This window comes from Notothenia coriiceps, unplaced genomic scaffold (assembly GCF_000735185.1).
Source record: "Notothenia coriiceps isolate Sejong01 unplaced genomic scaffold, NC01 NC01_scaffold00038201, whole genome shotgun sequence".
Classification (NCBI taxonomy): domain Eukaryota; kingdom Metazoa; phylum Chordata; class Actinopteri; order Perciformes; family Nototheniidae; genus Notothenia; species Notothenia coriiceps.
In genome coordinates this window covers 352,352-372,929 of record NW_011370902.1, presented here as the reverse complement: position 1 = coordinate 372,929, position 20,578 = coordinate 352,352, and the positions used below count along the sequence as shown (strand labels likewise).

General features: G+C 40.7%; 3 protein-coding genes across 4 annotated transcripts in view; 2 read left to right on the top strand and 1 right to left on the bottom strand.

Annotated features, from left to right (window-relative positions):
- Window positions 1-359: 359 nt before the first annotated feature.
- Window positions 360-13,221, bottom strand: kdm1a (lysine (K)-specific demethylase 1a). Of its 2 annotated transcripts, XM_010797590.1 has the most exons (22): window positions 13,153-13,212; window positions 12,373-12,424; window positions 11,557-11,859; window positions 10,785-10,953; window positions 10,443-10,576; window positions 10,251-10,329; window positions 10,047-10,139; window positions 9,838-9,944; window positions 9,542-9,623; window positions 9,049-9,143; window positions 8,255-8,272; window positions 7,906-8,048; window positions 7,682-7,772; window positions 7,064-7,198; window positions 5,049-5,122; window positions 4,338-4,449; window positions 4,093-4,225; window positions 3,787-3,974; window positions 2,797-2,911; window positions 2,570-2,697; window positions 1,957-2,103; window positions 360-1,373 (listed from the first exon to the last, which is right to left on the bottom strand). In XM_010797590.1, the coding sequence occupies exons 2-22, from the start codon at window positions 12,415-12,417 to the stop codon at window positions 1,173-1,175; spliced, it is 2,592 nt and encodes an 863-aa protein (XP_010795892.1). In that variant the 5' UTR covers window positions 12,418-12,424; window positions 13,153-13,212; the 3' UTR covers window positions 360-1,172. The 2 variants fall into 2 exon arrangements, with proteins under 2 accessions (XP_010795892.1, XP_010795893.1); XM_010797591.1 differs by lacking the exon at window positions 12,373-12,424 and having other exon boundaries at window positions 13,153-13,221.
- A 335-nt stretch (window positions 13,222-13,556) lies between these two features.
- Window positions 13,557-17,506, top strand: tmem30b (transmembrane protein 30B). Its single transcript, XM_010797589.1, has 8 exons — window positions 13,557-13,641; window positions 14,052-14,248; window positions 14,537-14,644; window positions 14,747-14,854; window positions 15,036-15,126; window positions 15,207-15,344; window positions 15,455-15,661; window positions 16,750-17,506. The coding sequence occupies exons 2-8, from the start codon at window positions 14,060-14,062 to the stop codon at window positions 16,926-16,928; spliced, it is 1,020 nt and encodes a 339-aa protein (XP_010795891.1). The 5' UTR covers window positions 13,557-13,641; window positions 14,052-14,059; the 3' UTR covers window positions 16,929-17,506.
- A 1,304-nt stretch (window positions 17,507-18,810) lies between these two features.
- dync1h1 (dynein, cytoplasmic 1, heavy chain 1) overlaps window positions 18,811-20,578 on the top strand; it is a 28,157-nt gene continuing 26,389 nt past the window's right edge. The window contains exons 1-2 of the mRNA XM_010797588.1: window positions 18,811-19,173; window positions 20,490-20,577. Coding sequence (XP_010795890.1) covers window positions 18,924-19,173; window positions 20,490-20,577 — 338 coding nt within the window. The 5' untranslated portion in view covers window positions 18,811-18,923. The remainder of the gene's footprint in view (window positions 19,174-20,489; window position 20,578) is intronic.

Here is a 20,578-nt window from a genome sequence, read left to right as displayed (position 1 = left end):
AGAGGGGCACAGAGCCCTGAAATACAACTCCACAGAAAGAAGCTCTATGGTTCATTGGCTGACCATTTTAATCTCCCCCTCCTTCAGCAGATCTCCCACTATGTGGAGCTGCTGCCAGGGACCCTCATCTGTCCCTCACGCACACAGTGCCACAGACCCTGGGACGGAGCCAGGTCTGCAGTGAAGGAGGGTCATCGGCGGGTCAAAGCAGCCATGTTCATTTTGAACATGCATGTGCAAGTACAGAAACTACACATCTGCAGGGGATAGGAGAGGAATCATTTTGCAACATAAAACATCTGCATACAAACCACACAACTTTAAAAGAAAAAAAAAATTAAAAACGCGCAGCTACCAAGAACCAATTTATCTTCCTTTAATAACAAAACTGACAATATAAAAAAGTAAGTGATAACAGCCATAATAAAATACTTAAACCGCTATGGCAACAAAAACATTCACTATTCTCTCAACATATCTTTCTTTTTTAGCTTTTAATACAAACTATATTCACTACACTCTGCAACCTAAGTGGTAGAAAGTAAATTTAGGAGGCGTACAGCTACAGTACATAGCAATGTTTTAAGACAACCAAGACAAGGCATTGAGGCTGAGACTGTGCTACTCGGTTGGTCATCTGTTTTACAATATGATATCTGGCTCAATGTTGTGTGTACATTTAGGATTTAGACAAGGGCACATAAATAGATGTTGGGTTTTGCAGACTAACTCCACATGGAATAAAATACACTGAATCACTCCAAACATAAAGCCATGCTTCGGGTTTTAAGACTGGAACACAACATTTAGGATAGATTAGTTATTACATCACTATTTAACAAAATGGGAATTTATTAGTCATCCGTTACCATAGCCCAGTCTTAGTAGGTTACATCTGTCTCCATATTTAGCTGGAAATGTCAGCAGTCACTAACATCCCAAAATAAGTGTTAAAAACTGAAAAACTCCATACAAGGAATATCAATTTCACATCATAGCCAGAAAACTATTTCTGTGTGTTATTACTAGAGCAAATGCAATAATGCTAAGTGTTGTCAGGTTCTTCCAGGATCACGTTCAGAAATGTCCACAGTTTCTGGATTCGTTTTTTCTCATTAACTGTTGAAGTTGGTCTTTAAGTCCAGAGTTGGCAGTTACTATGAGAGGACATTTTAGACACTGGGAGTGGGCGGAGCCTGCTGAGGGTTGCTGGCTGTTGTGGGAGTGGCCTGTCGGGGAAGTGTGTACATGGCACCCAGGAACTGATCTGCGATGCGCCCGGCCTCCCGGAGCCCACTGAGCAGGGCGCCGTGAACTGTAGCGGGGTAGTTCCTGATCGTGTGCTCTCCGGAGAAGAAGAGACGAGGAACAGGCTGAGAGGAAAAAGAAAGAAAAACACATTAAGATCTAAGTTGGATTGTTCCTAACGTAATAAGGGATTAAAAGAAAATACGGGCGAAGTTGACAGAGGAAAAACTGTGGTAGTCAACTGCCAGAACTCATCATCCAACACATAAATATGACTCAATCAGCATGCCAACATCAAAACAGCGGGAAAAACATTTGTGTGGAGAAGAAACGGCTCTGCTTTGGTTTGGTTGAGTATTGTGGGCAGGCTGGGATGCCTGTTCTCCTTCGCTTTCACACACACAATAAACTGACATTCTTACCCAAACACAAACTCAAGACTCAGGATTGTGTAAAATGTAAACACCAAAATCACAAGAAAACTCAAAGGCAATTTCTTTGAAACCATTCAAATGCCTTTATTGTAATAGCATAGTCCTGTAAGACCTAAAAACAAACGCCAACATTTTTTCTTTTTACTTCTGACAAAGGCTTAATGCTGAAACGTCATCAAACATTAAAACAAAAGGCATTTTAATCTTTTTAAGGATGGTTCCTTGGAGTTGTCATTTTTGGTGACCATGGATTCTGTGGAGTTTGAGTGCTCACCTGTGAGGCTCCTGGTATCGCAGGGCCAGGCGTGATGGGCTGTGCCATGAGGTCATAGTCGTTGCCCGAAGAACCTGCAGCAACGTACGAGTAGGAGCCGCGGGCCCAGGGGTCAGCACGCCAACGAGTGACCACGGTTTCCTTGGGCTGCAATGAGGAGAAAACAACAAAAAAGGTACTTTTTAGGAGTTTCCATCATGATATTAGAGGGACATGTAAACAGCTGCAACACTGGCCTCCAAGCGTATGATTTTATCAGATTTGAAACCACAAGCAAATGATTTATAATGACACATGGTTTGGATACAACTCCATATGCGCCTGCTGTGTAAAGTGGTGCTGGTTATGGGGAGATGCAACCAGAAAAAAGACTAATGATGGATCATACAAAATAAAACTCTCCGTTCCTCTTCTGTAATCAACAAACATAATTAATTGGATTTGAACAAAACCTCCAGCTATTTCAAATAGTGTGCTTTTGGGTAATAGACAATTGGAATGTGGACTTGTAAAAGGTGAAGAAAAGACAGACAATCAAATGTCATAGTAATGGCGATGCACTGATAATACTAGGCAGTGTGAGGCTGTTCATAGATGAGGCACACATGTGTACCTGTGGCACAGCGCTGCTTCCAAATATTCCTTTGAGGATGGCCAGGCAGCGTCCAACGATCACGTCATCGCTGATGTTCTCCATGATGCCAGCGGCCTCGCCAGCCATCAGAGCCAGTAATATCGGGGCTGAGAAGACAGGCGGCACAATTGGTTACCGGATATACAGGAAATACATCTTAAAACCACAACACCCTACGTTGTAAAACTAAAATAGGGATTTCTCACCTTTGTAGAGGTTCCAGAAGAGGAAGAGTTCGCCCCGACTTGCTGTGGTGGAGCCGACATGACCGAACAGGTTGACACTGGGATCCCAGAACACGCGGTCAAAACACAACACCACCTTCAGACAGGAGGGAGCACAAAAAGAGAGTCACAAAACAATCACAGTGCTGATTTTAGATCAGAAGCTTCATGTCCTGTGGAGTAAATGTCAGTTCCACTTACTGCCATGGCTTTATGGTTATACTGTGTGAATGGGAGAGCGCCCTCTGCTGGAAAGATGGCATGCTAGCAGCTCAGATTGCATAATAATGCAGTATTCTCCTCTGTGCTGCAGTAGAATTAGGAGATGAACCACTCTGCTGCAGAGATGCTCAGTAACAGAGATAGAGAGCTGGTGGGTCAGTAGTGACGCACAATGAGCACTCTGATCTGGTTATGCACAAACTGGGAAAAAGCACCTTTCATTTGCACGCCATCCAGCTTCAATTGCCTCCCCCATCGTTTACACATTGATAATTCCTCCCTTACATCCCACCCTCAATCCTACGTCTGAGCACAGATAACATCACTTAGGCACAGAAAACTACTCAATTCCAAATACTTGTTGTTTTTTTCCTCCTCTACCACTCAAGGTCAAGTTCCTAGCATAAGGACACTGCAACAGAAAGAGGAGTAGGAGGACTCTACGGCACAGAATGCTCACTCCTGCCAGAAGCACACTACATGAAATAAAACCTGACTGAAACAGCGTGACTCACAAGGCTTGAGAGTTTGCACTGGTCTGCACAAAATGTGGTACATCACATTTGGCACACATTTTCCTGTAGTAGGTGTGGGGGTTAAGTATTACAATCCCTAGCACTAACTTATTGATTGTTCAGGGACATCTTGACTCATTTAGAATTTCGACAAATCAGAATGAGATGCTGTAATTTGCTTAAAATAAGCAAATTAAGGAAACGATCTCAGTCTGACAAATTCTAAGCTCCATACCTTGTTGAGGTTGCCGAAGCCCATCCTCTGAATAGCAGCTGTCTTCCACTCGGGCAGAGGGGGAACAAACTGCACAGCAGGGGGCTGCTGCTTCAGCACCCCGAGAGGCAGGGTGCACAGCACAGCGTCGCACTTGTATATGAAGGTCTGGGTCGTGGAGCGTGTGTTGACTGCTATCACCTCACAGCCTGGAGAAAGAACATTTGAAAAACAGTTTTACACACATTTCACATCCATATACTGTATACATCAAATATGAAATCCATCGTGAAACTTGTGGCCACATTTTGGCAGAGGAAGACGTACCAGAGGCCGTATACCGGACCTGCCGCACTGCTGTGTTTAGTTTGATGTCCAAGCCCTCAGCCAGGGCCACAGGAACACAAGAGTAGCCATTCCTTACAGTCAGGTGGCTGCCAGTGAACTCAAAGTCATCATCCTGTGGAGAAAAAAAGTACCTGTCACCGGTAGCACAATAACTTAAGAGGCCATTGAAATACAAGACCGTTTTCAGGACAGTTATTAGGTTTGAAATGGGGACATGTATATACCTGATCCCAATGCTTCAGAGAAAGGGTGGAGAGGGGTGTAGCGTTGGCAAACTCCAAGTTGGCAAAGTGCCAGTCTAGGATCTGCCGATCCCTGGATGACAGGTAAACATCACTGTGGGAAAAAAAAGAAAGCAAAGAAACACGTTGAGATATTCTGACAGCTAATCACACTTCAGAGGGACAGGTTCAATCATGCACACAATGAAAGAGCTTAACTTTAAGTGGTGCAAACGTAAGAACACATACTGGGACACATAGCATTACCTTGAAACAACAACAAAAATGCAAATTCCTAAAGGAGATACACAAATAAACATCTGTTGCTAAGGGCTGCAGGGCTCCAACAAACAATTCTCTTCCATAACCATTAAGACTATTTTCACTTCAGGGCAAAAGGCAATGCTCTTTTCACATAGCCACTTAGCATAGCATAGTTGTGAGTGTAGGATGTCATTATTTAAAATATGAATAACAATTAAGTACATTTTTATAACTTGTATAAAGTCTTCTATCTAATACATTGTGACCAAATAAGAGTGTGATTTAACCATTAATCAAAATAGTGTTTGCATGCAAGGGAAAAGAGGAGTAAACAAATACAGAAAAGATCCATTTCAGAAATGGTGTCATTCATTTTCATATGATACCAAATAAAAAGAGGAGGAGTAGCAGCTCGGGAGATTATGCTGAAACTTCAGGAGCATTTGTTACCTGGGTGGATTGGCCTCGAGCTCCTGCAGCTTCTCCTCCAGCTTCACCTGCGTCTCCACCAACTCATCGTACTCCTACACAGGGACAGAACACACAGCCGGATATAAAACAAACATCTATGTAGCATTGATGCTTGAAATATGATTTTCCACATTAAAGTGGACCTATCATGCTATATTTGAATAATATAGTGTAGGACCATACCTATATAAGGCATATTTATACATTTTATTTTTCAAAATACCAAACAGATCATGCATTTTAGCCATTCCTCATTTCTCTCAATTTAACACTGTCTTTGCATGGGCTGATTCTGTGAGAACAGCACCATCTACAGGCCTGGCATATGTACTACAGCGTCTCCAGCGCTTTTGAAAGGCAATGTCCGTGGCTGTCTCCTCCTGATTGGTGGAGTTGGCCCAATAGCCGTAGCGCCACTTCTGTGACGTCACAGAACTGTTCAAATCTGGATCAGTCTGTATCAGATCCGTTGCAGCCCCTTTTTTAACAGATTTGGGTATGGAGGAAAATAGAGTTGTGTTTTCTGACACTTGGTGAGTTCCCTGGAACACCGGGGACACATATTCATGTATAAAAGACGTACAAAAGTGCATTTTGCATGATAGGTCACCTTTAAATTCCAATGAAAACTAAGGACATAAAAAATCATTAAAAAATAAATTGAGAAAAAAAAAACTTTAATCAATTGTCTGGTATATTGTGTCAACTTCTTGTCAATTTTCAACTCAAACTGATTTGAATGTTACAATATTACTACTATGCTAATATTTTTGTATTATTATACACTTGAAATTATTTCAATCCTTTAAAAAAAATGTAATTTCGCCTGACACTGAATCAGACGTCAGGAGCTGGTGAGAACTTTAACTATGTGAACGTGTGCTGCGTGCATTGCGTGTATGTGCAGTATGTACACACCCAGAGGGTTAAGGTCATGTAGAAAGGAGAAGCTGTTTTTACTGAGGGCTGACTCAACCTGTTCATCACTTCGCCACAATACAAACTATAGTCAATTCTGGTAATACCACCTACAACGCCAGGCCCCATCCCCACTGAGTCCACTCTAAAACATTTTACGTCTTTATGACGTCTACAAGCCAGAGAGCTGACATGGGAAAATATTACAAAGGGCAAGACTACTGGAAAGTATGCGCAGCAAAAGCATTCTGACCCACCCTTAAATCTTGTTATATGGTGTAGCCATGCATGTCTTAAGCACACACACCCTTAAAAGGGCTCATTCTGTCTCGTTGAAAGTGTGTGTCTGTGTGTACATCCGCAGACATGTGATTCAAAGACTTGAAGTGGTTTCTCACACAGCGGATGGGTCGCAGACTAATTCAGCTCAGACACCAGCTGTGTTTAAACCAACTAAAACCTCCCTCTAAAAACACACATGTATCATTGGTGGAGGTGATTTATCTGAAGCAAAAATAAAACAGCAGCGCTCACTCTAATAATACGTCCTACCGAGGCATTAAACCACTTAAACACAGCCTGTCTGGTTTACTTAGAGAGCAAGGCATTACAATTCAGCAAGGCATCCACCCTGACCTAGAAGCCCATAAAACATCCATCACATTATAATGCTGCTTCAAAAGAGTTGATCTTCGGAACAAATTCAACGCTTCTGTGTTGGATATTGTGGTGGTTGACCACTGGGCCTACAGGTACACTTAAAAATTGTTCCTCATCGAATCAAATATTGCTTCAAAGTAGTTTAAACTATGCCAAAGGAAAGTTATGAAAACCAGAAATACAGTTCAATAAGATGTAAACTACATTTCCTTTATGTTTTTCAGCCTAATATCAATCTGAAAGTGATGAAAACATCACATAGAACTGTGTTCTGGACAACAAGTCTGTATAACCTCCTACAGCTTTTAAATATGTGTTAAGATGTAAGGTGGTCTTTGATCTTCATTGTACCTTTTTTTTTTTTATAGAATCTTTAATGTTTACATTTCTCTTTCTGCAACAGTCTTTGAGCTTACTTTGCAGTTTGCGGTGAGGTCACGGTTCTTGCTCTTCACCAGGAACTCAGCTGTGATATCTCTGGGGGGTTTGACGTCGCTGGCCTCTTTATGCTGCTGATGGAGCTCCTTCACCCGGTCCTTAGTGATCACCATCTAAAAAGGAGAGCAAAGAAAAGAGACGGAGGGGAAGAAAGCCATGAGAAGACGACGCAGATAAAGATATGTATGTGCTCAGTAATGAGCCTGCTTTTCCTCATAATGGCATTTTAGGACGGTCAGCAGCAATTTACAAAAAGTGCATACTGTCTTTAAGCTTTATCAGCAAATCAATCCCGCAAGCATAGCTGACATAACAGCCAACAGATGTTTGCCAAAAGTAAACAGCAATTACATTTGGACAGTGAAATGTAGTCCCTTTAATCCCTTAATGACAAAACAATGGAAATATAAAGTCATTCACCACTTTAGAAGATTTCCCTTTAAGTTGGATTAAAGAAAACTTTATTTTCAAGTTGAAAAAGATGGAAACTACTCATAGCCGTTTACCCAAAATTAGAATATTGTCTTTTTTTCTCCCCTCTTTACTACGAAATGTATTTAGGACTCCTGCAGCCTCACACAAGGACGTGTGCTCACCTTGTTTAGCTGATCCCGAAGATCTTCCTGAGTCTTTACGATCTTCTTCCAGTGTTCTATCTGCTCATCTTTGACATGCTTCTCCTGCAGCCTGCAAACACACACGAGATTAGCATTTGGAGTGTTTTTGTGTATTGGTATAAACGTCCTCCTTGGGTACACGTGTACAGGATAAACCCATCACTATCTCCTGTGTGAGCTCATGTAGTGAACACCATACTCACTGGATGACCACCTCCAAGGCTTGTCCCAAAGAAACAGGCTTGTTGTTGAGGAAGTTAAAGTCCAGCTGGTGGCTGAGGAAGGAGGTGGCCTCCAGCAACCTGTTGAACTCCTGCTCCACCATCTCATCCTTCTCTTTTGGCACCTGGACACACACATAATCACACAACAATCCATCAGTCACGCTAATGACAGCAGTAATGAATAAACAAAGGAACAGAAGGAAAACCATGCCAGATTCAAATAAACTTTAAGAAAAATGATATTGATATGGCATTTATACATCACTATAATTCAACGTGTCATTTTGAATGTGTGATAAATGTGTTATGTTAATAGACCAATACTTACACTTGTGCATCGTTCACCCTTGAATAGTTCACCAAAGGATTACCATGGAAGAGGTTGAGGAGGGAAGAGGGGAGAGAGAACATATTCAGTAAACAACAGTTTAACCTTGAACGGGTTTGCACAAAAGTAAAACATGAACATTTAATTTGCCTTTTCCTGCGGAGGAGGAAACCAGTTACACATGATGTTGATGCTTCAAGAGCCCTGCCGGCTAGTCCCCACTTCAATGGATTTGCCCCAAACATGAACCTAAACATCCTACTACTGTGGCTGCCATTTGACAGACAGAACACAAATGTGAGGGGAATATTTTCAATGTAATGGCATTAGGCAATATCTGGTGTCTGCTCTTACAGGGACTGAAGCTGTGGTTGATGACACGCAAGGGTAAGCGGTAAAATGAGCGCATCATTCTTTGTGTGTTTGTGGCTCGTGTAAAGCCAGATCCCTGCCTCAGGACAGGGCTTAAGAGAATAGCTATAAACCCAAACACAGAGCATTCATATCCCGAGAGGAAACAACTGTGCATAAGTAAACATCTTCTCTTAAAGGAAGTAGACAACACAAGGTCCTGGTTAACCATGTATAATGCAGCTAAAGCCAGTGGTTAGCTGTTACATGGCTACAATGTCGTAAGTAGACATTTTTTTTCAGAAAATTAAGTATTTTTGCAATGTCTGTTCATATTTAGCCCCTAAGGAGGTATCCCTGGATTCTACTTAGTGTGAGAGCCTGCAGAAGAGCTTTGCTGTTGCTGTGTAATGGAACTGATACATAAATGTTGTTATACTCACAGCCTGGCCATTTGCTTCATACAGTGGACACTTCTGTTTGATCTTGGCCAGCTCCATGTTCACCTGCTTGCTGATCACTGCCATGGGGTTCCCTCCTGAACAAGCACACAAGCACACAGTTGACATAGACACAACGTAAACATGGACAATGTCACCCTCTACAGGTAGGTGACAGTAACTGTTGCATTGCATTTGAGGAATATGCAACTGCTTCTTATTTTGCATGAATAATATGTCACTAGATAATGAAGATTTATAGGAAAAGTAAAAAATAAGAAAATTAATGACCAGCTTACTTTTAATGCAAGGTAAACATCCTTTATTATTTATTTGTATTTAACTTACTATCAGGGACTTTTTCTGACTGCCAATCTAGACCAAGGACTTCCTTAGAAATGTAGCTTGACAGTCATTGTTTAGATTTGAAGGAAGTTTTGGCATGTTACTGTTGTGATTGACTTCTGTATTAATTAAAAGAATATCAGAATCTTACCCAGCCCTGTCACCACCATGGCCCCCAGATCAGCGACATAATTGCCCTTCCTAAATGTTGCCACTCTGCCTCCAACACGGTCCTGCAAGGAAAAAGCGAGGATAGTAAAAGGTCACTCAACTTGTTAAAACCATTTTTATTTGTTATGCACCAATCTTACAATGCGATCAATTGCGAAAATACAGTAAATGCTTTACAATGATTGAAAGATGTATACCAAAGCTTGTTAAGAAGATGTTACAAAACCACCTAATACCTGAAATAAAACATTGATAGAAACCCTGTTGGTGACCTACCCTGGCCTCCAGTACTGTAACGTCCATCCCGAAGCTCTGCAGCTGCCTGGCTGCAGCGAGGCCAGACACACCTCCACCAATGACTATAACCTTCCCGGTCTTCTTAGCTGCAACAACAAGCAGGGAGTACATTAAGAGGGTATTCTTACACTACTGACCATTCCCAGGTCAATGTCTCTGAAGGATTTAGTTTACAAGAGTGAACTTACTGGGTAATGGCTTGACCCTCTTGTAAATGCCAAAGTTAACGAGACCATGCCGTTCTAAGTAGCTGTGTATCCTGTGGACCAGCACAGCATCACCTGAAAGGAAAGAAAATCTCATCAAATCTCAATTTATGTGTAACAAAAAATATTCTTACAAAACGAAAGAGAAATAAAAGTTACAATTCAATTACAATATAAATGACTCACTGTTGTACGGAGCCTCAAGCTGTTGTGCAGTGGCCTCAAAGGTCAGCTGGATTTTAGGGTTGTCCAGCCACAGTTGGAGCTGTTTGAAGTTAAGATGAATTAAGAAAAAGTAGTACATAGGTTTAAAACCATAATAACATAGTCCTTCTTTTTTTAGTCATGCCTTTATCCATGGTTTATCCCAGCGCTTACCGTTCGGTTGCGGATGAAGAGGAAGACCTTCTGAGTCTGCTGGGGTCCGCTGATTATGTCAGGGAAGCAGGCTGCCTCCTGGGATGTCATACGGTCATGAGGAAGACGGCTCTGGAAAGCAGCCCCTTCTACACCTTAACAAGAAAATACATATAACCATACTATTAACATCATTAAGGATTCATTTAGGACCAAAATATGGAGATATAATATGCGGTGAACTGCTACATTAAGTCCAAAACTAGGCAATTATCAGACTGTGAAAAACAAAGCCTGTTACATTTAGTTTCTTTCCTGTTTTATGCCACTGCTTTGATATGATGCATCAGATTGAAGACTCACCAGATGGCTCCTCTGGTTCACTGTCATTCTCCTCCTCTGGTGGTGGAGGTGGTGGAGGGATTACTTGCTTCCTCTCTTTCTCTGCCTTGGCATTCCTCTCTTCCTCTGAGTAATATTCGTCTTCCGACAGATTGGCCAGGCTTTCGTCCATCTCACGGTATTCCACTTGCTACGTTAGGCACAATAAAAGCAACATTAAAACCGGCTTTGCTATGGATTGGTTGGTGAGCTCCCACATCACTCCAAAAGCTTTCTGGTTATAAGTACAATTCACTATTAATATCACACCGATTAGATTATCAATCAATCAACAACTTTATTAATCCTGCAAGTGGCAATTGGTTATGAGAATCTTATGTCATGTACACAGGCAGGAACATACAGGAATAAAGCACACAGATACACCCGGGAGCCTGGATGTGGATCATTCCAATATACATGGTAAATACTTCATAGCATCACAATAAATAAATAATCAAGTAAAAAAAAACGATCAAGAATTAAAAAGTTTGAGTGCATAAATGATTTTCAAAAGCGAGATTATGAGAAATGACCTGTTGTGCATTTCCACTGGGGTACATATAGAAAGTAGGAACTTGTGACGTTAGGTAGATAGCAATATGGCACGTAATGTTTAAAGCAAACAAATGATCATACAATATCATGAATTTGTCACTGCCATAAAATACCCTTTTATTTATTTTTTTCATTGTCATTTTTCACCATCATCAGTTTTGGCAGTATGGAGGAAGGAGAACCCTTAGATATTTACTTTTGCTCGCTTGCGACGACTCGTTCTGCGAACTTCAGCTGCGTCTTGCTCTGCCCCCCCGGGGCCTGCTTGGTGAGGCACAGGGGCTCCTCCAGACTCCCCACTAGGGGAGGACCTTTCCTTTTTCTTTACATCCATAGGGCCTGCCGCAGAGACAGATGGACCAGTCTGGGCATCAGCAACGCCGACCCTTTCCGCTCCCGCTGCTCCCGCAGCTCCTGCCGAAGACGATGTGGAAGAGGAAGAGGAGCCAGCATCTGACTTCTTGCTAGACAGCATCATAGACGATGTTGGAGGCCTCTCCTGAAGAAAGAGGGAACCAAATTTTGAGGGAAAAAAACATAATGGAACAAACAACAGCACACATGTTTGTGAAGGGATAGGGTTTATTTGAATTTTCCAAAAATATATAAAATAAAAAGACGTCAAACTATTATTCATAAAAAGATGAAAATGATGAAGTGTAGGCTTTGAGTGCTGGCAAAAATAAATAAAAAAAGAACCTTTTAAGCATTCCAAAATGTGAGTGAAAGCCTACGAAATGGTAATTTCACTGACTTACTAGTGGTTTTCACATAAATTAACTCACTAAACATTGTTTACAGCCCATAAGTCTACTGGTGACTTGCTTTGCGGGGCAGTGAATACACCTGCAACAAAAGGCTAACCACCACCAAATACTCCTTGGCTTTGGGAGATGCTTTCCCCAAAAATGGCACGTTTGCATCACTAGATGTTTAAAGATACGTCAGCTACAGATACGTCGGTGTATGAATGTCATGATTTATGAAATGAGGGCTCCATGGTAATAATAACCTTTTCCTGTTTTACCCATTTCTCCGGGCACCTGGTAATATCCATTCAAACACTAAAAAGAAATGAAGACAGAACCAGAAATATGGTTACGAACAGGACCAACTTTACAACAAATGTTGGTCTTTCACATCACATTGAAATCAAGCGATACCTGTTTGAAAATGTGTTAGCAAATATCATCTGAACCAGACCATCAGATAAAAGGAGTAGCTCACTGCTTTAAAACGCTGAATGCGTAATGAACCCGGTGTTTTATTAGTAACTTGAAAAGGACAGTCATCCTGTGCCGAGAGCGTTTGTAGTTGCTGGATATCAGTCCTGGTCAAATTGACTTTGTTAGCTAGCAAGTCAACTGCAAAGCTAGCAACAGAATGCTAGCTAAGGCTATTAACGTTAGCTAGCGTTGGCTAACGGTAGTTTTGTTCTAGACAGGGACTAGTATACAAGACAGATCAATAACAGATTACATTTATTTTTATGGGATTCCACCAAGGGCTGTACTGCAAACATGGATTTGGTCAATTCTTACTGATTTTCTTTTCACATCTATATTGCGAGACCATGCCATGTTAGCTAACGCCGCTAACAATGAGACATTGCTAGCTGCACTACTGGCACAGTAGCAGGTGCGACCTAGTGAAAAACAAAGCGCCGGCTTCGCTTTTAATGAGATTTGCGTTTATTAACTGAACGAATCGGTAGGCAGACTTCCTTTCACCATGCACCATCGTTGCTTTTAACGTAAAGGTAAGCAATACATATTGAAATTATTAATATTACCTCTCAGTCCTCCGAAAATGTCAACACAAAGACGGCAGAGTAGTAGGTCTCCTTTCAATGAATTCTTCCGTGATTGGTCGACTGAAAACGTTACCCAATACCTCCCTACAAAATGATTGGTCAAAACAAACGTCCATCAATAAGTAGGCGGGTATTTAACACTTAAAACTGCTGCATTGGATCTACTTTAGTATAAACATGCCAAAAAAACATAATTCAATTTATTTTTGGTATGAAAGTAAAACAAACGTTTTTTTAAAGTTTTTTGTGGCAAATTGGGATTTGTTTGCCCCATTTGTCTTCCGTTAATGTAAAATAACAAAAAGAAGCTCTGCACACAAACTGACGTCATTCTGGAAGAAGAACAGGATGGGCAGGGGGGCGGGGGCGGGGCTAAACAGGTAAAGGTGAGCTTGTGTCGCGCCTATACGAGAAGGCATTCCGACTTTTTGTTGACTCCTTTGTTGCACCATTTTGAGCCGACTGAATGTAAGTAATACTTTAAATCCTCAAGTAAATCGGTATGTGTTTGTGTGTGAATTTTACTATCACTATGAGTTTTAAAGTGAGCGAAAAGTCTGTCTCTGTGTTGCTTGCGGCAGCTCACTGTGTTGTTGAAAGGAGATGGTTGGGAGTTAAAATTCAAGATTTTTCTGTGTGATATGAAGCGCCTTTCGGGGTGGGGTGTGCTATTTTAGTAAATACGCTATATAATTGCTGTGTGAAATCTGTAAGTCTCTGTCAGGACAGGTAAAATAGTGGCTCATTCATGTAGACTTTACAGGGAGTGTTTCTTATGTTTGCCATGGCCATTGTATTATACTAAGAGTATGATACCATGAAGGCCTTGTACAAACATTCACAAGTTGTTGAGCTGTTTTTGAAAATCTACCCAACAGAATCAAAAATGGTGAAGGAAGAAAAGGAAATAGCCAACCGGCCTGACAACACAGCCTTCACCCAGCAGAGGCTTCCTGCATGGCAGCCCATGCTCTCCGCTGGCATTGTCATCCCAGGGTTTGTCCTCATCGGCCTGGCATTCATTGGCATTGGTGTTGCTCTCTTTGTCACTTCAAGAAGCATCACGGTTTTGGAGGTATGACCTAAATAAGTTAGTTTGCATGCTTATATCATCAGCAAGAAGACAGGAAGTATAAGACAAAGTTACACATGCAGATGGTAGATGTGAACAAACCACAAGCTGAATCTAGGTTTTTCAGAATTGTTAAGTATTAAAATGACATGCATTCAATCTGTAAACTGCTCACCGACTTGTCATTTGTAAGTAATATTGTACTGAATTAAACCAGGTGTGGTGTAACATCGGATGGATAGGTGTTGTAGCCATCACTAATTAAAGCCCTTCTTGTTCTTTACTTCACAGATCGACTACACTGGTATTGAAAAAGATTCACCATGCTACAAGTGCTCAGACTCAGATGCCAAGAACTGTGTGTGCAACCTGGTCTTCTCCATTGACAGTCTCTTTGAGGTTGTATTGGAGTTTTGCAATATAACATTCACACATATACACACAATGATGAAATTGAACTGACCCATGGATGTCCTTTTGTGATTCCCCTTTCCTCCACAGGGACCCGTGTTCTTTTATTATGGTTTGTCAAACTACTTCCAGAATTACAGAAAGTATGCTGCGTCCAGAGATGATGAACAGCTGTCTGGGGACTTGGATGCCTTTACCGTGAGTTAAAAGAAATTTTAAAAAAAACAATAACAATGTGTTCTCAATTTCAATTTGGTTGAACATATGGGAACGGTTTATATTTTTGGCATTGAATATAGCCATGCTGTTGCCCGTCTGAATTACCAAGAAAGATTTTAGATAATATTTGAGGAATAAAAAACTGTTTTGTCTCTTGAAGGCTCCCAGTGACAGCTGTTCACCCTATAATTATAACAGCAACGATAAGCCAATTGTACCCTGTGGAGCAATCGCAAACAGCATGTTCAATGGTATGTGAGGACAATCCATTAAGTCTAAAGTTTATTGACTGTATTATGGATGTATTAAATATTGTTTTTGTTTTTTAAAGACACTTTCGTGCTGTATAGGGTCGTCAATGGTGCAAAGCAGCTGGTGCCCTTGGATGGAAAAGGGATTGCTTGGTGGACAGACTACAACGTCAAGTTCCGAAACCCCAGTGTGACACCTCTGAAGAATGCATTCAACAGTAATAACTTTCTTTATTGTAACGCACTGTGTATTCTGTTCAAATCGTAATATTATTTGAAAATATAATGTAAGAAAACATGATAGCTGATTCATACGTTTGTCTTCCAGACACTGTTAAACCCATATTTTGGCCCAAGCCCGCTTACCAGTTGGACACCTCAGACCCTGCTAACAACGGCTTCATCAATCAAGATTTCCTGGTGTGGATGAGGAGAGCCGCCCTGCCAGATTTCAGAAAGCTGTATCGACGAATCACCGACGGGGACTATGCAAAGGGTCTCCCAGCTGGAAACTACTCTCTTACAATCGCGTACAGTATCCTTTTTATGAATACTATAGATTGTGGTACTTGGAGATAAGAGCAATATTGTTAGTCCTGGGTTCAAGGATTAAATTAGGCATTTTTAACTTGAATATTTTAACCATCACACAAATCACTATTAAAAATGTCACCTTTCAGTGACAGAACAAGAATTTGCTAATGCAATTTCATTCAGCGAATATAACAAATGAATCCCCTGAGGAATCTGATATTATTAAGGGTATGTAAAAGAGGACACTTAATTCTTGTTTAAAGCCGTTTTAGCCTGGTTTAAACTTCTCGTGATTAGGTTTCATGCATTAACCAATATAATTTACTGTATGTGGTTAGAGGAGTTTTACAATGTTCCATCAACGTGAACATATTTACAAGGCTTCAAGTAAAGGTGTGAGCCATTGTTCACCCATGTTTTGTGTCATGTTACATCAACAGCAGCAGCAGCTTGGTCTAACTTGTTTGACCTGTTGGGTGTGGTTCACTTTTACCCTGAGCAGAGTTAAGACAATGGCTCAGGACTTCCTTGATTTAAAAAAAAGAAAACCACAACAAACAAAAAACAGTCAAATATTTTGACCTAAGTAAATGTGCTAGGCAAATAATTGTCTCATGATTGATTTCCGTCAACCTGAAGCCTATGAAGGCCTATTGAAATACCTCATACAGACCATAGCAATGTGTTTCCAAGTTAAACATCCTTTTAAAACATTTAAATACTTATGTATAGTTGTGTGTACAATTTTGCTTACCATTTTAATGTAAACCAGAGAAAGTTTATAGGTATTTTCTTTACTCGTTCAGGCAGCCATTGCTCTGATGGATTATACAGTGCAATAATGTTTAGCGTCTGCTATTTTGACTTGGATATATTGGTGAAATGGGAGTCCCTAAAAAAAAGAAAAACCCGGCAAGTCTAATGGGTTGATACTGAATGTGTTAAACGTGCAAAAACCTCTGTGTAAATCATAGTATCTCAAAGGGGTTTTATAAATTGAATTCTAACAGGAAAATGTTGTCTCAATGTCACTTTGTCGATTGTATGCATTTCCTTTTTTTCTGTATATCCTTAACATTTTGTCCCCAGACTATCCCGTTGTGAGCTTCGATGGGAGAAAGAAGGTGGTGTTCAGCAACGTGTCCTGGATGGGTGGAAAGAATGAGTTCCTCGGCATTGCCTACCTTGTTGTTGGTTCATTATGCGTCTTGATGTCCATGGTCATGCTCATTGTCTATGCTAAATTCAAGTTTCCTGAGGAAGACTGAGTGCCTGGTGGGTGCAATGGTTTGTCTTCTTAATCAAAATGTTTCCCTTTTTACTCAATGGGTCGATTAAAGTACAGTGCAATGCTCACACAAAAGTTGGAGCGTAACCCTCCCCCCCCCCTGAGCATGCAAGTCTGTTGACACTTTTTTTGAGGCAAGCCTTGACACTGGAGTTTCCCAGCGACTTCAAGACATAATGATATCCAATATGGTTATGTTGTGTATATATTGATATTAAGTTAAAAAACAATGCAAAGTCAGCTAGCCTTCATTAAAAGTAGAACAGCTGAAAGGGGTGGGTTTTTCGTCGTTAATTAATGAGCTGCCTCCTCATCTTAGGTCAGTAACAATATATTAAAGCCATAAACTGTTTGATAAGCCATATGATACAGACAATAATTTATAATTGATTTTGTGAGAGCTGTGACGTTTAGCTTAGCAATAGTGCTGTTAATTGTGGGAATATTAACTCAGGTATCTGGTGCACAGGCATGCAAGCCCATGTTTTAACTCTTAATGTGGTTCTAAGATTTTACTTTATGTTTATATTTATTTAATAAAATGTCTTTTTAAAACAATTCCTCTGTCTTATTGTGACACACTAAAGGTGAATACAGTAACATGTGTATCTATTAACGTCGTCATACTCGCCACATTGATATGCAAATTAGGCGTTACACTAATAAAGTACTATATTATCTATTATCTTATCTTAATTCAAATGCGCTAATTTGCCTGCAGTTACAGAGGCAATGCAGGTGAAAAGGATAAAACAAAAAACAAACAAAAAAACATATCACCTCATAACTTCCCAAGATATTTACTTACAGTCAGTATTTTCCCCTGAAATGTTATGTTTAAATATGCAGATTAGCTTTAAATCTATAGATGAATTCAGCCATGGTAGTACAACGAATACCATTTATGTGTTTTTTGGAAGTTTTCTTTCCATTAGAGTGTGAGAAAACATGGAAGCAAAATAGACCAAAATGTACAAGTACATGAAAAAAAGATCTTTTTGCCTGTAATGTCCTGCCTTAAACAGTAACTTCATAATTTTGATTGTTGGCTGCTCATGTGCGTAGTGAATACTAAAGAAGACCATTGTCGCTGTGTTAACTGATTATTTTGTAGAATTCTATTGAGTTTTAAATAATTGCCTGAGTGTGAGGGTATTAAAATAAATTGGTCAGTAAGTCAGAGATGTGCAACTATATTTAACTTTTTGTTTTAAAACATTTTTTTATAAATGATTATGGGAAGTGCCCTTTTTCTCCTTTTAGCTCCCGCCCCCCCAAAATGTCTGTGCACGTCCCTGTGTGTGCGTGTGGGGAGTGTTGCGTTGCAGTAGAAAGTTCCATTGTAGCGCCCGGTACTTTAATGGGAAACCCTACATGTTTGAACACCCTCTATGAAACGTCAAGCTACCCCACAGCACCCCCAAAAGAAAATCTCTGGCGCCGCCACTGTGGGCTAAGCCCCGAATGTTTCCAGGTCCAGAAAAAGGCCCTGGCTATCCCCAACAAAATTGAGAATGCGGTTATGATCGTTTAATATCAAACACAACATCGTATTACCACTAAATCAGAAATACTATTATTAAAGGTTCAACAATGTGAACAAAGTAAGTGTGTTGTAAAAGTTTTATTGCAGCTAAGAAGGATTTCTCGATTTTTAGCTGCATCATTGGAGACAACTCCCTTCCTCCCCCTTTCTGTCTAGAAGGGAGAAACATTGACTTATCGAATGCATTGTTGGTATTGTAGTTCTTGGCTTGCACAGTCTGACACAATACCATGGACTGTTTTGATCCCAAGAACTACAAATACCACAATCCCTTGCGCAAATAAACCTGACGGCCACGGTTGCGGCGTTTTGACAGCGGCAGTCAGTCTCTGACCAGCTCAGTAGACACTTCTGTCAGCAACAAACCCTCAGCCTCGATTCTTTGTTCACTTTCACATCACTCCTGGCCGTTGTTGACCGCCTGAAAGTATGTCCGACGGAGGGGGGACGGAGGAAAACTCCGGCACCATGGAGGTGTCGGCCGTTCAGACGGTCGCAGATACATCGGTGCTGCAGAAACACATGAGGAAGCTGGTACCGCTGCTCCTGGAAGATGGCGGCGAGGCCCCGGCCTCCCTGGAAACCGCCCTGGAGGAGAAAAGCGCCGTGGAGCAGATGAGGAAATTTCTGGCAGACCCCCAAGTTCACACCATCCTCGTCGAAAGAAGTGCACTCAAGGGTACATTTAGCTAAATGTGAACCGCTAGCTAACATGAGTTTAATGACGACAGTAGTATTTTGGTGCTGTAAACCTAGCTGTTAAATTCCTCCTCCGAAACCTTTGCTATGTTAACTCTGTATGAGATATAGTATTATTTATTTGCTATATAACAACGTGAAGCTAGCTTGCTATCTCCATTACATCGTTCATGTGTAAGGCAACTGCGCCACACTGGGTGGGGAAGATAAAACTGAGCTATTAATAATGAAAAAAACGATGAAGGTGCTCAGTGTTCGCTTTAAATGTGACACTGACTAACTTGTTCGCAGTTAAATATTCTTTGCAATGCTACTGTAGAAATAAAATGATAAAACCAAATAATTGCAGTGACACAGCAGCAAATGGGATAGTGCCACAACAAATGACATCACTAAAGAAAAAAACCAAATAAACTATTTAACCTTAAAATGCAATTAGTAAACAATGTTGAATTCACATTTTAGCAATGATTGATATTGATAACGCACAGTTGCTAGTGGTTGACAGGTGACTGGGACACACTACTAATAATAACACAGTCCCCAATTTAAAAAGGACAAGCCTTACAATCTTAGACTTTCTAAGAGAATGAATCATTTGTAATAACAGCAAGTCATGTTGTTTGCTCATCTTGGGGATCTATCATGTGAACCAGGGTGAGTCAATGAACACAGTATGTTCAGTTCCCTCCAGGCACAATTAATCCTGAGCTTTAGAGCCACTTTCCTTCCTAATGTTTTATGAGGGCTGCTGAACCTTGATCCCTTGATAACACATATGACCAGCCTCTGGGTCTGAGCCTGTAGGTTTTGGATTCCCAGCCTGGGATTCACTGCCCCAGCCTTGCACCAAGAATACTGTTGCTGCAATGCAGAGAGTGTGATTTATTTTCCCTTATTCAATGACCTCACTTAAAGAAGGGTGGGGACATACTGTAAATGGCTGGACATCTGATTGCACTGTCATCCTGCAGCAACATGGCTAATTGTACACTGATGAACTTAACTGTTTAGCTTCTGAATAATTAGCAACAGAGTATTTTTGATAGCCTGGCCTTTGAGCAATCAAGTTTCAAGTTCCTTATTATCCTTGGCACTTAAATTACTTAAGTTACTTAATTGGCAATGAAAATCTTGGATCTCAGCATTGCTCCAACCATGCTCATTGCATATGTAGGCCTATAGAAAAGAAAGACAAATCATGCATTTAAAAGCAAAATGAGAATGTAAAGGGCTAGAATATAAAAATATAAAAATATAAAAGGTAGTTATTTTTGTTGTTTGTTCTTCACACAGAGGATGTTGGAGATGAAGGAGAGGAGGAGAAGGAGTGCATCACTTATAACATCAGCACTGACATCCACTATGGGATAAAGTCCAACAGG

Bases quoted from the DNA above. Each gene is read 5' to 3' on its own strand.
- kdm1a (XM_010797590.1), bottom strand. From the start codon at position 12,417: ATGGATATTACCAGGTGCCCGGAGAAATGGGTAAAACAGGAAAAG. The intron at 10,577-10,784 runs GTGAGTCTTCAA...TTTCTTGTTAAG, and splicing joins TGAACCAGAGGAGCCATCTG to GTGTAGAAGGGGCTGCTTTC. The intron at 5,123-7,063 runs GTAAGCTCAAAG...GTCCCTGTGTAG, and splicing joins ACCTCACCGCAAACTGCAAA to GAGTACGATGAGTTGGTGGA.
- tmem30b (XM_010797589.1), top strand. From the start codon at position 14,060: ATGGTGAAGGAAGAAAAGGAAATAGCCAACCGGCCTGACAACACAGCC. The intron at 14,249-14,536 runs GTATGACCTAAA...TTTACTTCACAG, and splicing joins GAAGCATCACGGTTTTGGAG to ATCGACTACACTGGTATTGA. The intron at 14,855-15,035 runs GTGAGTTAAAAG...TGTCTCTTGAAG, and splicing joins GGGACTTGGATGCCTTTACC to GCTCCCAGTGACAGCTGTTC.